Below are 15,861 nucleotides of genomic sequence, written 5' to 3'. Positions count from 1 at the left end.
CCCGTCCCACCCCCACCTCCGTCCCACCCCACCTCCGTCCCCCCTCCGTCCCACCCCCCCCTCCATCCCACCCCCCATCCATCCCCCCGCCCCACCCCCCCCTCCATCCCATCCCCCCGCCCCACCCCCCCTCCATCCCACCCCCCCCTCCATCCCATCCCCCCGCCCCACCCCCCCTCATCCCCCCGCCCCACCCCCCCTCATCCCCCCGCCCCACCCCCCCTCATCCCCCCGCCCCACCCCCCCTCATCCCCCCGCCCCACCCCCCCTCATCCCCCCGCCCCACCCCCCCTCATCCCCCCGCCCCACCCCCCCTCATCCCCCCGCCCCACCCCCCCTCATCCCCCCGCCCCCCCTCTCCATCCGCCCGCCGCCTCCATCCCCCCCTCCCCCTGCCTCCTCCCCCCCTCCCCCTGCCTCCTCCCCCCCTCCCCCTGCCTCCTCCCCCCCTCCCCCTGCCTCCTCCCCCCATCCCCCTGCCTCCTCCCCCCATCCCCCTCTCCTCCATCCCCCCGCCCCCCCTCCAGTCCGCCCCCCCTCCAGTCCTCCCCCCCGCCCCCCCTCCAGTCCGCCCCCCCTCCAGTCCTCCCCCCCGCCCCCCCTCCTCCATCCCCCCGCCCCACCCCCCCTCCTCCATCCCCCCGCCCCACCCCCCCTCCTCCATCCCCCCGCCCCACCCCCTCTCCTCCATCCCCCCGCCCCACCCCCTCTCCTCCATCCCCCCGCCCCCCCTCCTCTCCTCCATCCCCCCGCCCCCCCTCCTCTCCTCCATCCCCCCGCCCCCCCTCCTCTCCTCCATCCCCCCGCCCCCCTCCTCTCCTCCATCCCCCCGCCCCCCTCCTCTCCTCCATCCCCCCGCCCCCCGCCTCTCCTCCATCCCCCGCCCCCCAGCCTCTCCTCCATCCCCCGCCCCCCAGCCTCTCCTCCATCCCCCGCCCCCCCATCCATGCCCCCCTCTCCTCCATCCCCCCGCCCCCCCCTCATCCATGCCCCCCTCTCATCCATGCCCCCCGCTCCTCCATCCCCCCGCCCCCCCCCTCATCCATTCCCCCCGCCCCCCCCTCATCCATTCCCCCCGCCCCCCCCTCATCCATTCCCCCCGCCCCCCCCTCATCCATGCCCCCCGCCCCCCCTCATCCATGCCCCCCGCCCCCCCCTCATCCATGCCCCCCGCCCCCCCCTCATCCATGCCCCCCGCCCCCCCCTCATCCATGCCCCCCGCCCCCCCCTCATCCATGCCCCCCGCCCCCCCCTCATCCATGCCCCCCGCCCCCCCCTCATCCATGCCCCCCGCCCCCCCTCATCCATGCCCCCCGCCCCCCCTCATCCATGCCCCCCTCATCCATGCCCCCCCGTCTCCTCCGTCCCCCGCCCCCCCCTCTCCTCCGTCCCCCCGCCCCCCCCTCTCCTCCGTCCCCCCGCCCCCACCTCTCGTCCGGCCCCCGCCCCCCCCTCTCGTCCGTCCCCCCGCCCCCCCCTCTCGTCCGTCCCCCCGCCCCCCCCTCTCGTCCGTCCCCCCGCCCCCCCCTCTCGTCCGTCCCCCCGCCCCCCCCTCTCGTCCGTCCCCCCGCCCCCCCCTCTCGTCCGTCCCCCCGCCCCCCCCTCTCGTCCGTCCCCCCGCCCCCCCCTCTCGTCCGTCCCCCCGCCCCCCCCTCTCGTCCGTCCCCCCGCCCCCCCCTCTCGTCCGTCCCCCCGCGCCCCGCTCTCCTCCGTCCCCCCGCGCCCCGCTCTCCTCCGTCCCCCCGCGCCCCGCTCTCCTCCGTCCCCCCGCGCCCCGCTCTCCTCCGTCCCCCGCGCCCCGCTCTCCTCCGTCCCCCCGCGCCCCGCTCTCCTCCGTCCCCCCGCGCCCCGCTCTCCTCCGTCCCCCCGCGCCCCGCTCTCCTCCGTCCCCCCGCGCCCCGCTCTCCTCCGTCCCCCCGCGCCCCGCTCTCCTCCGTCCCCCGCCCCCCTCTCCTCCGTCCCCCGCCCCCCCTCTCCTCCGTCCCCCCGCCCCCCCTCTCCTCCGTCCCCCCGCCCCCCCTCTCCTCCGTCCCCCCTCTCCTCCGTCCCCCTCCGTCCCCCCCCTCCCCTCCGTCCCCCCCCTCCCCTCCGTCCCCCCCCTCCCCTCCGTCCCCCCCGCCCCCCCTCGCCTCCGTCCCCCCCGCCCCCCCTCGCCTCCGTCCCCCCCTCGCCTCCGTCCCCCCCTCGCCTCCGTCCCCCCCTCGCCTCCGTCCCCCCCTCGCCTCCGTCCCCCCCGCCCCCCCCTCGCCTCCGTCCCCCCCGCCCCCCCCCTCGCCTCCGTCCCCCCGCCCCCCCCCTCGCCTCCGTCCCCCTCGCCTCCGTCCCCCTCGCCTCCGTCCCCCTCGCCTCCGTCCCCCTCGCCTCCGTCCCCCGCCCCCCCTCGCCTCCGCCGCCCCCGCCCCCCCTCGCCCCCGCCCCCCCTCGCCCCCGCCCCCCCTCGCCCCCGCCGCCCCCGCCCCCCCTCGCCCCCGCCCCCCCTCGCCTCCGCCCCCCCTCTCCTCCGTCCCCCCGCCCCCGCCCCCCCCTCACCTCCGCCCCCCCCTCGCCTCCGCCCCCCTCGCCTCCGCCCCCCACTCGCCTCCGCCCCCCCCTCGCCTCCGCCCCCCCCTCGCCTCCGCCCCCCCCTCTCCTCCGTCCCCCCGCGCCCGCTCCCCCCTCGCCTCCGCCCCCCCTCTCCTCCGTCCCCCCGCCCCCGCTCCCCCCTCTCCTCCGTCCCCCCGCCCCCGCTCCCCCCTCTCCTCCGTCCCCCCGCCCCCGCTCCCCCCTCTCCTCCGTCCCCCCGCCCCCGCTCCCCCCTCTCCTCCGTCCCCCCGCCCCCGCTCCCCCCTCTCCTCAGTCCCCCCGCCCCCGCTCCCCCCTCTCCTCAGTCCCCCCGCCCCCCCCTCTCCTCCGTCCCCCCCGCCCCCCCCTCTCCTCCGCCCCCCCCGCCCCCCCCTCTCCTCCGTCCCCCCGCCCCCCCCTCTCCTCCGTCCCCCCGCCGCCCCCCTCTCCTCCGTCCCCCGCCGCCCCCCTCTCCTCCGTCCCCCCGCCCCCCCTCTCCTCCGTCCCCCCGCTCCCCCTCTCCTCCGTCCCCCCGCTCCCCCCTCTCCTCCGTCCCCCCGCTCCCCCCTCTCCTCCGTCCCCCCGCTCCCCCCTCTCCTCCGTCCCCCCGCTCCCCCCTCTCCTCCGTCCCCCGCTCCCCCCTCTCCTCCGTCCCCCCGCTCCCCCCTCTCCTCCGTCCCCCCGCTCCCCCCTCTCCTCCGTCCCCCCGCTCCCCCCTCTCCTCGTCCCCCCGCTCCCCCCTCTCCTCCGTCCCCCCGCCCCCCACCCCCTCCTCCGTCCCCCCGCCCCCCCCTCCTCCGCCCCCCCCTCCTCCGCCCCCCCGCCCCCCCCCTCCTCCGCCCCCCCGCCCCCCCCCTCCTCCGCCCCCCCGCCCCCCCTCTCTCCCCCCCCCCGCCCCCCCCTCTCCTCTGCCCCCCCGCCCCCCCCTCTCCTCTGCCCCTCCGCCCCCCCCTCCGCCCCTCCGCCCCCCCTCCGCCCCTCCGCCCCCCCCCTCTCCTCCGTCCCCCCGCTCCCCCCTCTCCTCGTCCCCCCGCTCCCCCCTCTCCTCCGTCCCCCCGCCCACCCCCTCCTCCGTCCCCCCGCCCCCCACCCCCTCCTCCGTCCCCCCGCCCCCCCCTCCTCCGCCCCCCCCTCCTCCGCCCCCCCCTCCTCCGCCCCCCCGCCCCCCCCCCTCCTCCGCCCCCCCGCCCCCCCCCCTCCTCCGCCCCCCCGCCCCCCCCCCTCCTCCGCCCCCCCGCCCCCCCCTCCTCCGCCCCCCGCCCCCCCCCTCCTCCGCCCCCCGCCCCCCCCCCCCCTCCTCCGCCCCCCCGCCCCCCCCTCTCCTCTGCCCCCCCGCCCCCCCCTCTCCTCAGCCCCCCCGCCCCCCCCCCTCCTCTGCCCCCCCGCCCCCCCCTCCGCCCCTCCGCCCCCCCCTCCGCCCCTCCGCCCCCCCCTCCGCCCCTCCGCCCCCCCCTCCGCCCCTCCGCCCCCCCTCCGCCCCTCCGCCCCCCCCTCTCCTCCGTCCCCCCGCCGCCCCCCTCTCCTCCGTCCCCCCGCCGCCCCCCTCTCCTCCGTCCCCCCGCCGCCCCCCTCTCCTCCGTCCCCCTGCCCCCACCTCTCCTCCGCCCCCCCGCCCTCCTCCGCCCCCGCCCTCCTCCGCCCCCCGCCCTCCTCCGCCCCCCCGCCCTCCTCCGCCCCCCCGCCCTCCTCCGCCCCCCCGCCCTCCTCCGCCCCCCGCCCTCCTCCGCCCCCCCGCCCTCCTCCGCCCCCCCCCTCCGTCCCCCCCCCCCTCCTCCGTCCCCCCCCCCTCCTCCGTCCCCCCCCCTCCTCCGTCCCCCCCCCTCCTCCGTCCCCCCCCCTCCTCCGTCCCCCCCCCCTCCTCCGTCCCCCCCCCCTCCTCCGTCCCCCCCCCTCCTCCGTCCCCCCCCCTCCTCCGTCCCCCCCCCCCCTCCGTCCCCCCCCCCTCCTCCGTCCCCCCCCCTCCTCCGTCCCCCCCCCTCCTCCGTTCCCCCCCCCCTCCGTCCTCCGTCCGTCCCCCCCTCCGTCCTCCGTCCCCCCCCCCTCCGTCCTCCGTCCCCCCCCTCCGTCCCCCCGCCCCCCCCCCCTCCGTCCCCCCGCCCCCCCCCCTCCGTCCCCCCGCCCCCCCCCCTCCGTCCCCCCGCCCCCCCCCTCCGTCCCCCCGCCCCCCCCCCCTCCGTCCCCCCGCCCCCCCCCCTCCGTCCCCCCGCCCCCCCCCTCCGTCCCCCCGCCCCCCCCTCCGTCCCCCCGCCCCCCCCCTCCGTCCCCCCGCCCCCCCCCCTTCCGTCCCCCCGCCCTCCTCCGTCCCCCTGCCCTCCTCCGTCCCCCTGCCGCCCCCCTCTCCTCCGTCCCCCTGCCGCCCCCCTCTTTTCCGTCCCCCTGCCGCCTCCCTCTTTTCCGTCCCCCTGCCGCCTCCCTCTTTTCCGTCCCCCTGCCCCCCCCTCTCCTCCGTCCCCCTGCCCCCCCCTCTCCTCCCCCCCCGCCCCCCCCTCTCCTGCCCCCCCCTCTCCTCCCACCCCCCTGCCCCCCCCTCTCCTCCCCCTGCCCCCCCCCTCTCCTCCCCCTGCCCCCCCCCTCTCCTCCCCCTGCCCCCCCCTCTCCTCCCCCTGCCCCCCCCCCCTCCTCCCCCTGCCCCCCCCCTCTCCTCCCCCTGCCCCCCCCCTCTCCTCCCCCTGCCCCCCCCCCTCTCCTCCCCCTGCCCCCCCCCTCTCCTCCCCCTGCCCCCCCCCTCTCCTCCCCCTGCCCCCCCCCTCTCCTCCCCCTGCCCCCCCCTCTCCTCCGTCCCTCCGCCCCCACCTCTCCTCCGCCCCCCCTGCCCGCCCCCCGCCCTCCCCCGCCCCCCCGCCCTCCCCCGCCCCCCCGCCCTCCTCCGCCCCCCCGCCCCCCCGCCCTCCTCCGCCCCCCCCGCCCTCCTCCGCCCCCCCCCGCCCTCCTCCGCCCCCCCGCCCTCCTCCGCCCTCCTCCGCCCCCCCCGCCCGCCCCCCCCCCGCCCCCCCCCGCCCTCCTCCGCCCCCCCCGCCCTCCTCCGCCCCCCCGCCCTCCTCCGCCCCCCCCGCCCTCCTCCGCCCCCCCCGCCCTCCCCCGCCCCCCCCGCCCTCCCCCGCCCTCCTCCGCCCCCCCGCCCTCCTCCGCCCCCCCGCCCCCCGCCCTCCTCCGCCCTCCCCCGCTCCCCCGCTCCCCCGCCCTCCCCCGCTCCCCCGCCCTCCCCCGCCCTCCCCCGCCCTCCCCCGCCCTCCCCCCGCCCTCCCCCGCTCCCCCGCCCTCCCCCGCTCCCCCGCCCTCCCCCGCCCTCCGCCCCCCCCGCCCCCCCCGCCCCCCCCGCCCCCCGCCCTCCCCCGCTCCCCCGCCCTCCCCCGCCCTCCCCCGCCCTCCCCCGCCCTCCCGCCCCCCCGCCCTCCTCCGCCCCCCCCGCCCTCCTCCGCCCCCCCCGCCCTCCTCCGCCCCCCCCGCCCTCCTCCGCCCCCCCCGCCCTCCTCCGCCCCCCCGCCCTCCCCCGCCCTCCCCCGCCCCTCCCCCGCCCCCCTCCGCCCCTCCCCCGCCCCCCCTCCGCCCCCCCCCCCGTCCCCCTCCGCCCCCCCCCGTCCCCCCGCCCCCCCCCGTCCCCCCGCCCTCCTCCGCCCCCCCCGCCCTCCTCCGCCCCCGCTCTCCTCCGCCCCCCCCCGCTCTCCTCCGCCCCCCCCCGCCATCACTCCCCCCCGCCATCACTCCCCCCCGCCATCACTCCCCCCCGCCATCACTCCCCCCCCCGCCATCACTCCCCCCCCCCGCCATCACTCCCCTCCTCCGTCTCCCCCCCCTCCCTCCTCCGTCTCCCCCCCCTCCCTCCTCCGTCTCCCCCCCCTCCCTCCTCCGTCTCCCCCCCCCCTCCCTCCTCCGTCTCCCCCCCCCTCCCTCCTCCGTCTCCCCCCCCCTCCCTCCTCCGTCTCCCCCCCCCTCCCTCCTCCGTCTCCCCCCCCCTCCCTCCTCCGTCTCCCCCCCCCGCCCTCCTCCGTCTCCCCCCCCCCGCCCTCCTCCGTCTCCCCCCCCCGCCCTCCTCCGTCCCCCCCCCCGCCCTCCTCCGTCCCCCCCCCCCGCCCTCCTCCGTCTCCCCCCCCCCCGCCCACCTCCGTCCCCCCCCCCCGCCCACCTCCGTCTCCCCCCCCCCCGCCCACCTCCGTCTCCCCCCCCCCGCCCACCTCCGTCTCCCCCCCCGCCCACCTCCGTCTCCCCCCCCCCGCCCACCTCCGTCTCCCCCCCCCGCCCACCTCCGTCTCCCCCCCCCGCCCACCTCCGTCTCCCCCCCCCGCCCACCTCCGTCTCCCCCCCCCCCCGCCCACCTCCGTCTCCCCCCCCCCGCCCACCTCCGTCTCCCCCCCCCCGCCCACCTCCGTCTCCCCCGCCCACCTCCGTCTCCCCCCCCCGCCCACCTCCGTCTCCCCCCCCCGCCCACCTCCGTCTCCCCCCCCCCGCCCACCTCCGTCTCCCGCCCACCTCCGTCTCTCCCCCCCCGCCCACCTCCGTCTCTCCCCCCCCCGCCCACCTCCGTCTCCCCCCCCCCCCGCCCACCTCCGTCTCCCCCCCCCCCCGCCCACCTCCGTCTCCCCCCCCCCCCCGCCCACCTCCGTCTCCCCCCCCCCCGCCCACCTCCGTCTCCCCCCCCCGCCCACCTCCGCCTCCCCCCCCCGCCCACCTCCGCCTCCCCCCCCACCTCCGTCTCCCCCCCCACCTCCGTCTCCCCCCCCACCTTTCTCCCCCCTCCCCCACTTCTGCCCCCAAATCCCACTCCTCACCCAAAACCCACTCCCCCGCCAGTCACACCCCCTCCCAAATCCCCACTTCCCTCCCCCCATCTGTATTTTACTGAAATGTTTAATTGGTATTGTCTGTGTAAGGTTAAGAAGAGCAAGAAGTGGAACTGCAAGTTGTGCGAAGCAAAACAGTCAGTGCTGAAGGTGAGGATGTTGATTTTATAGTGCAGAATGGAGGAAGAACCTCCACTTGATCCAAGGGACTTAAAATAACATAATTAGCAAAAAGCCAGGCAGAAGGCAAAAGGTCTGAGAATAAAGTAGCAGGTCTGTATGGATCTGTCTGTTAAAATCTGACAACACAGGAGAAGCCTGTGCTAACGCTTTCAAAAAACACTGCCCAGCCACTCTTCCCAACCCCCCCCACCACCACCCTGCAGTATGCACACTTTAACTAATATACATATACACAGCCCATGAGAGACAATTGTCTTTTTCAACTCTTTTCCAATAGCTGACAAGTCTGTGCAAATGATGAAGTCAAAAAAATTCAAATTCATCAGTCGAACTAATTTGTTTGCCTCAAAGTTGAGTTCTAAATATTATCCCCCTTTTAGTCCTTTTACCAAATATCCTTATCTCAAATGTAGTCAACAGACAATCATTGAAATATAATAGAGTGCTCATATCTCTGTCTGTCGTAGCCCATTGGGAACAGCCTTTTTATCTCTGAATCAAACAAATCCGGCTGATACATCCATGCAATCCAAAAGGAGTGCTGCACTGTCAGAGGTGCCGTTTTTAAGTGAGACATTAAATCAAGGCCTATATCCATTCCCTCAGCTGTATGTGAAACATTTTATGATACCTCTTGGAGAAGAGCAGTCACTTGTCCCTGGTGCACTGACCAATATCTGTGACTCAGCCAACATCAGTAAAAATAGATGATGGGTCTAGGTCTGAGACGTCAGCTTTTGTGCTCCTGAGATGCTGCTTGGCCTGCTGTGTTCATCCAGCCCCACACTTTGTTATCTCGGATTCTCCAGCGTCTGCAGTTCCCATTATCTCTGATCTGGTTATTTATCTCTGCTGTTTGTGAGACTTCTCATATGCTAATTGGCTGCTACACTTCCTGCATTACAGCAGTGAATGAATGAAGTGTTTTGGTTGTTGTTAAAGGTTTTGGGAATATCCTAAGGTTACAAAGGATGCTGTAAAATTGCAGTTTTTCTCCATCTCTCCTGGATTTGATTTTTCCTCCTGAGTTATGATTTGACATGATATCTCCCCAGATATATGGCCAGGGCTCGGGTGCTGACTGTCGACGACATGTGCAGAAGTTGAACATGCTGCAGGGGGAAAGGATGCAGGCAATGGAAGCAGCTGCTTGGTAACCTCACTTTTACTTTTCCTTGTGTTTCCTGGATTGATTAAATAATCTATAGAATGATACAGTGCAGAAGAAGGCTTTCAGATTGGAGCAGCTGCATAGGCTGTTTGAAAACTGGTCAATTAGTTTGTTCTTCCCTGCCCTTTCTCAATAGACTTGTAGATTTTTCTTCCTGAAATATATATTCAGTTGTCTTTGAACATTGCTGTTGAGTCTGTTTCAGGCAGTGCATCGTCTATCATAGCTGGCACGAAAACATCTTAACCCTTTTGGTCATTAGCCAGAGCTGAATGCCAATTACTCAACCCAGTCTTAATGATTCTGAGTTTTTACCATTTGTTAACCATTGCCAAGAATCCCAGAATGGAAACAGAGTGCTGAAGGAAGTGTAGTGCAAACGTTTTTTGAGGGTGACCAATTTTCTCAAGTGCCAATGTTTAATTTTCAAGTGCTCCTTTCTCAGACTCACCAACTATTTATCAGGTGATTGTGACAATGTATTCAATATTTGTGTTGCGTATGCAGTGTTTGGACCTCAATAATAATTAGAAAAATTCATCAGTACCCTTGATATTTAAGAACCCTCCCTGAAACGAAAAGCCACATCTGGTAAGGAAATCATTAATTTCTTAGGCACTACCATGTTTAAATTGGCACAAGACATACACAAGTGAGCAAAAGTTCAGTGTTTGAATAAATGACACTCCTCTGCACAGAAGTCATCCTGAGACTGTACCTGAGATAATAGGAGCTGCAGATGCTGGAGAATCCAAGAAAGCAAAGTGTAGAGCTGATAAACACAGCAAGCCAAGCAGCATCTTAGGAGCACAAAAGCTGCCGTTTCGGGCGTAGACCCATGAAGGCCTGCTGTGTTCATCCAGCTGTACACTTTGTTTTCTGAGACTGTATCTCCTGGTTCCAGACACACCACCAAGGTGAAGCATCCTCTCTGCACTTAGTTTGTCCAATCCTGTTAGAATTTTATATATTTCAATCAGATCCCCTGTCTTTCTCCTCCGCTCTACAAATTGCTCCTCATTGGATTATTTTAATTCTGTGATCTTTGGTTACTGAACCACTGATCAGAGCAAATAGTTTTTTCCTACTTGGTCTGTCAAAATTCTTTATAATTTAGAACACGCCACTTGGAGCATCCCATAGATCTCTATCTGCTTTAAGGAGAAGAATCCTGGTTAGTAGAATTTCTTCACATAACTGAAGTCTTTCACATTTGGCAACCTGACAGCAAATCTCTTTCTGTATTCTTTCCAGTGCTTTGACATAATTCCTAAAATGTGGTTCCAAAATAGGGTACAGTAGTTGAGCTGAGGCCTAAATGGAAATATTCATTATGCAGTATCAATCTCTCAAAGGCATGTTGAGGTGTGATTCCATAGGGTTTAGCCCTCCCCCATATTCCCTCTTATAAGTGAGTTTGTTTGACTGTGAATTATTCCTGCCCTCAATATAAATCCACAAATTCCAGCAAAACGTGGTGAATAGCATTTGGGACCGGGGATCTTTGATTTATAGAGTTAATGAGAATCGCAACCAGACCAAGTAAGTAAGGCAGGTTCCCTTCCTTAAAGTCATAAGTGAATGTGTAGGATATTTAAAACAATCTGGCAGTTTTTAGTTTTATCTGTAACATTCCAATCAATCAGATTTAGTTTCACAATCAGAGGTTGTTAAATTGAATTGAGATTGAGTTTATACTTCTAATTTATGGTTTGCTGGTTCACAATCATTGACTTGCTCACCTCATCTTTCATTTTATTTTCAGTTTTGGTGGCAGGTCCATTAAGGAACCAAAATGTGCAAACACTGACTGCAATTCTGAAAGACTTTGTACAGTGAATGAGCAGGTGAGAGAGTTCCAAATGAGAGGTCGGCTTAATTCATTGGCTCTCCACCCTAACTGATCCAAATTCATTTTGGTGCTTTGCAAAACCTGTAGCTGCTGACTTGTATTTCATGTTGCATGTCTAACAGTGAATATTGGTTGGACGCGGCTTCCATCTATAGTAAATTATAATACTTGCCAATACCAAGTTCAGTATGGGCAGTCTGGAATTTCAAACTGTTTCTGTTCTGCGGTCTGTTCACAAGTCAATTTGTATGTAAGTGGAAACACAAAGCATGACACTGTAAAGGAGTAGTTTGTAAATACAGAAAATGTTTGTATGTGAAATCTTTAAGATTACACCCTTGTTTGAGATTGTTCAAAAGTATGAGCATTTGTAAGTTGGATTTTCCTAAATTGGGGGCACTCTGTATGAGTCAACTCATTTGATATTCAAGGGGATCTTGATGGCCTTGTCCATGAGTCACTGAAAACTAACATGCAGATGCAGCAGATAATCAGAAAGGTAAATGGTATGTTGAGATTTAGTACAAGAGTAACGATGTCTTGCTGCAATTATATAGAGCCTTGTGAGACTAGACCTGGAGTATTGTGTGCTGTTTTGACTCCTTATTTAAAGAAGGATATATATGCTGTAGAAGGAGTGCAACTAAAGCTCATCAAATTTATTCCTAGGATAATAGGTCTGACCTGTGAGGAGAAATTTAGGAAACTGGCTTAGCATTCTACATAATCTGAAAGAATGAAAAGTGGTCTCATTTAAGCAGACAGAATTCTTGCAGGGCTCACCGGGGTAGGTGCAGAAAGAATATTTCCCGTCGGTGAGGCCAGGTGTGTCCAGGATCAGGGACATTATTTTCAGAATAAGGGGTCTGCTACTTGGGATTGAGATGAGAAATTTCTTTACTTGGTGGCTGATGAATCTCTTGTACCTCACAGGTGGAGATTCAGGTATGGAGAATGTTCAGGACAGAAATTGTTAGGTTTCTATAGAGGTAAAGGAATCAAGGGATCTGGCGATAATGTAGTAAAGTGGCATTTATGGATCATTGCTGATCTGATTGAGTTGTAAGGCAAGCTGAGAGGCAAATATCTACTACTGCTGCAATCCTATGTTCCTGCTAGTAGAATGAGTGGGCTAGTATAGGTTAAGCTGGGTTTGACAGCAAGTTCCCTTTCCGAAGGAGCTTCGTGAACCATTTGGATTTTTAATGACAGTTCATCTGTAAATCGTCATATTTATTCAAATCCATTTTGTCACTTGGTGTACAAGCTTTGAACTGATGGCCTGACATAGCCACCAGTTGTTCATAGATCATAGAACATTACAGCACAGTACAGGCCCTTCGGCCCTCGATGTTGTGCCGACCTGTCATACCAATCTGAAGCTCATCTAACCTACACTATTCCATGTACGTCCATATACGTCCCATTGTTGTACTGTAATGAATGTTATTTGTGGGACACTGCTGTGAGCAAAGAGACTGATGTTTTTAGCTTGACGGCTGTTGGACTCTGAAAACCAAATCTGACTTTTGAAGCAAGTTATCTTATATGCTTTCATTTCGTACAATTTATAAACTATCTTTATTTTGAAGTGAATCTGTGGGTTGATATGACACACTTGACGTGTTTCTTGCATAATGTACACTCTCTCAGTTGGAGAACTCAGCTAGCAGCCGTTGGAGTGTTTATTTGGACCAGAATCCCATTATTGAGACATCAGATGAGGAAGGAAAAGAGAAAGACATTGTATACACAGATCGCCAGAGGTTCCAGGAAAGCATGAGGAATGCCAACCGGAATAGAAGGTGAGAGGTCAGCCCCTGGCTTAAGCTTAGGCTGGGGCTAGGGGTATTTTGTTGTAGACAGAAGTGGATGAGGTTCAGGGAGTGGAAATTCCTGTTCTTGATAGCTATGTAGTGAGCCACAGTTGACTGTCAGACAAGGTAGGAGCTAACTTGGATGCGACATCCTCATACTTAGTACTTATTGCTATGCTGGAGGAGACTAATTAAGGTGGTGAAGTGGGCTATCCACAAGGTAGGTGGGGGTGTGGAGTTTTTGAGTTGATGAGGATAAAGTGTTATTCAGTTTAAATAATGAGGAAACTGTGTTGGAATGTTTTTCTATCTTCATTCCTAGCAAACATAAAAGGGGATTATGTACCTCAAAGCAACTGGAGCTGTGTGGTAATGGTACTGACAACCAGGAAACAGAATCCTCTCAAACGGCCATGGGTCGCTATCTGGTGAGAATTCGACTGATGTGACTTGTGAAAGACTTGTGATTTTTGCTGGGAAAGCTGGGCTAAATATGATTGCTGAAAACAGTTGGGTTCTCTCTCTCTCTCTCTCTTCCCGTCCCAGCTTGAGTTGCTGTAGGTGTTGTTAAAACCAGGAACAAATTGTTGGATGGCATTGGGGTGGGCGAGAGGGTTTTATTGGCTTTCTTTTCCAATATGCTGTCATTGTCCCTCAATTTCACCAGATGGAGCAAATGACAAGAGTAGCACACCCTTTTCTGTGTGGTAAAGAACACAAAACTCTAGGTAGGACATTGTAACCCTTCTATTGGATCTGTGCTGAGGCCAGTGCTGTATATCTAGATGCAGAAAAAAATTCTGTTTGTGTTCAAGGTATGTAAAATCAAATAGCTTTATCTGCACCCACTTATTTGGCACAGTTTGCTTCCCTAGCACAACAATTTGACAGCGGAGGTCCTAATCTCAGTCTGGAGAAACAATATATGTGGATTTATTTTTCAGCAGTTTCAGCTACCTGGTATGCTCTGCTATTAATACAAACAAGTGAAATGCTGGAAATACTCAGCAGGCCAGGCAGCATCTGTGGAGAGACAGAGTTAAAGTTTCAGGACAAGATGATCTTTCATCAGGGTTCTGGTGAAACAGTGTATCGTTTAATGCAGTGATCTATGCTCAAACATTCCTCATAAGAAAAAAGTCCATTCTGTTGTGTGAAGAAATTTCTCCTTTTGCTCTCTGGGTGGCAATTTTAAATGGATAACCGTTGCCCCTGGATCTTCAACCAAAGGACCTAAACTTAGGTATTTAAATATTAAACCAGAAATATTCAAATTAGGCTGAGTGAACCTGACAAATTTCTATTTAAATTCATAGTTGAAAAATGTGCGATGTCAGCCTTGTTCAGTGGTCAGCACTCTGGCTTTTAACTTATGGGTTCAAGTCCTACAGCAGAATTTTAAAGCATAAAATCTTGGCTGATACCTCATCCATTTCTGAAGGAATAGCGCACCATCAGAGGGCCATCTTTCACATGAGAGGTTTACCCAGGGAGATATCTGGTCTCTCAAGTGGACACAGATTCATGGGTGTACTTTGAGCGACAAGACTATTCTCCCAGATGTCCTGGCCAATATTTTCCCCTCAATCAGAATTTCAAAAAATGGATTATCTGGTCATTATCAGATTGCTGTTTATGGAGTTTGCTGTTGTAAACTGGCTGCTGTGTTTCCTTCATTACGACAGTGACTGATTCTTTTGGGAAATCTTGAGGTTGTGAAAGCCGCTATAGTGAAACAAGGGAAGTCTCTTTATCTAAGATAACGGGAACTGCAGATGCTGGAGAATTCCAAGATAAAATGTGAGGCTGGATGAACACAGCAGGCCAAGTAGCATCTCAGGAGCTCAAAAGCTGACGTTTCGGGCCTAGACCCCTCTCTGATGAAGGGTCTAGGCCCGAAACGTCAGCTTTTGTGCTCCTGAGATGCTGCTTGGCCTGCTGTGTTCATCCAGCCTCACATTTTATTATCTTGGAAGTCTCTTTATCTGTTCACAGATTGCTAACCAACTGAGAGATGTTCACAGCTGGAGTAGTGTGAGAGTACCAATGAGATAGTCTTTAGGAGAGTTAGGCACTGGTGGATTAAGTTTGATGGGAGGTTAGGGGACTAGATGCATGGATTTCAATTCCCAAAATGAACTTTTGTTGTTCTTCATTTCTTTCTGGTGTTTTTCTCTCTCCTAGAAATGTATGAATTCCACACTAACTGAAAGAAGAAACGGGCATCAAGTGACTAGGCATACAGAAAGGAACAACATTTCAAACAGCATACATTTAGAATCCAATCTAGTGACCTCGCTGAATGATGAAAGCTGGTATGGCACAATTAAACAACAGGGTGCACACGCCTCTAGGTGGGATAGATTCCTACCACGTAGTATGACAGAAGACGATGAATTCTTCAGTCAAGGCACTGGTAAAGCTGAGGGGTATCTAACCTGGAAGGGGGCCCAGCCCTCAGCAGATTCTGCTATTGTAAATTACAGAAAAGATGTGGATGGTTTTGCTGGTTTGCGAGTGGCTTGTAATGGCCACCCAAGTTCACTACAAATCACTGAAAGAATTACAGAGGAAACCATGACTTGCTCACTCACTTCTCTAGAACAGGTTGAAGAAGACAGGACTATGCTGAGTTTGCCTGAACCCACTACTGATGTGCACACACTCAGCAGTATTGCATGTGGAGCTGTAACAGAAGAGCATGACCCTTTCTCTGTGTCCATGGATGGTGCTTCTGGAGCTTCATGTGTTCCAAAGTCAGGGTCTCCTTTGGCCCCTCAATCCCTATCATTCTGTCAACTTTCGGTTCGTGAGAAACCTCGTACAGATTTTGGATTTCAGGCTAAGCAAGGCAGCTGCTTTCTCTCGCTCTTTCAGACAGATGAGGATTTTGATGATGCGTGATTTTTGATCCCCCTGCCTTTCAACTGCAGGGTTTTGTGGCTTATAAAATGGGGGCACCTGATGTTATATTATCAGACAAGCAGTGTTACACTGTGATTTTTTACAAACTTGCACCAAATCTGCCAGCACGTTTGCAAGGTTTAATGAAAGATGGAGAGATTATTTCAGGTAATGCTTGTGAGAAACAGCAGTTGGAAATTACAAAGTCTATTCTGTTGTACCCTATCCTGGGATGATATTGTTGCAGAACAGTAGGTTGGTAGTAAGATTTTCCATGATACTGTCACAGATGAGTTCTCCTGAAGCTGGCTATGTTCATTACCAATTCTCTTTGTTTGGGAGATTTTTGTACAGATGGGCTGACTTTTTTTTTAAATGTTATGATTTTTTTTTAAAGAATGAATGTCTGGCTGGTGTATAGCCTCAGATCAGGAAAGATGTTACCTTTTGGAGTTTAGCTTATTGCTCATTAAGTGCTTTTGTTGTCAGATAGTTGTGAATTAAAGCAATCTAAAATAAATTTGAAATGTTTCAGTGGGGCTACTTCTCTTGTTTTAATGCTGTGAAATCTTTGCGAATGTGAATGAACCTAGGAGGATAAACTTCGTTTATTTC

General features: G+C 60.6%; 1 protein-coding gene and 1 pseudogene across 1 annotated transcript in view; both read left to right on the top strand.

The window, feature by feature from the left end:
• mrnip (MRN complex interacting protein) overlaps window positions 1-15,785 on the top strand; it is a 16,147-nt gene extending 362 nt beyond the window's left edge. Inside the window, exons 2-7 of the mRNA XM_048543017.1 lie at window positions 7,410-7,469; window positions 8,558-8,655; window positions 10,439-10,520; window positions 12,179-12,330; window positions 12,665-12,770; window positions 14,527-15,785. Of these exons, the coding sequence (XP_048398974.1) occupies window positions 7,410-7,469; window positions 8,558-8,655; window positions 10,439-10,520; window positions 12,179-12,330; window positions 12,665-12,770; window positions 14,527-15,246 (1,218 nt within the window). The 3' untranslated portion in view covers window positions 15,247-15,785. The remainder of the gene's footprint in view (window positions 1-7,409; window positions 7,470-8,557; window positions 8,656-10,438; window positions 10,521-12,178; window positions 12,331-12,664; window positions 12,771-14,526) is intronic.
• Window positions 2,910-7,254, top strand: LOC132210452 (basic proline-rich protein-like; annotated as a pseudogene).
• Window positions 15,786-15,861: the final 76 nt, after the last annotated feature.

Source organism: Stegostoma tigrinum, chromosome 13 (assembly GCF_030684315.1).
Source record: "Stegostoma tigrinum isolate sSteTig4 chromosome 13, sSteTig4.hap1, whole genome shotgun sequence".
In the NCBI taxonomy this organism is placed as follows: Eukaryota; Metazoa; Chordata; class Chondrichthyes; order Orectolobiformes; family Stegostomatidae; genus Stegostoma; species Stegostoma tigrinum.
Note: the sequence above shows the minus strand (reverse complement) of the source record. Positions and strands in the feature narration are given on the sequence as shown.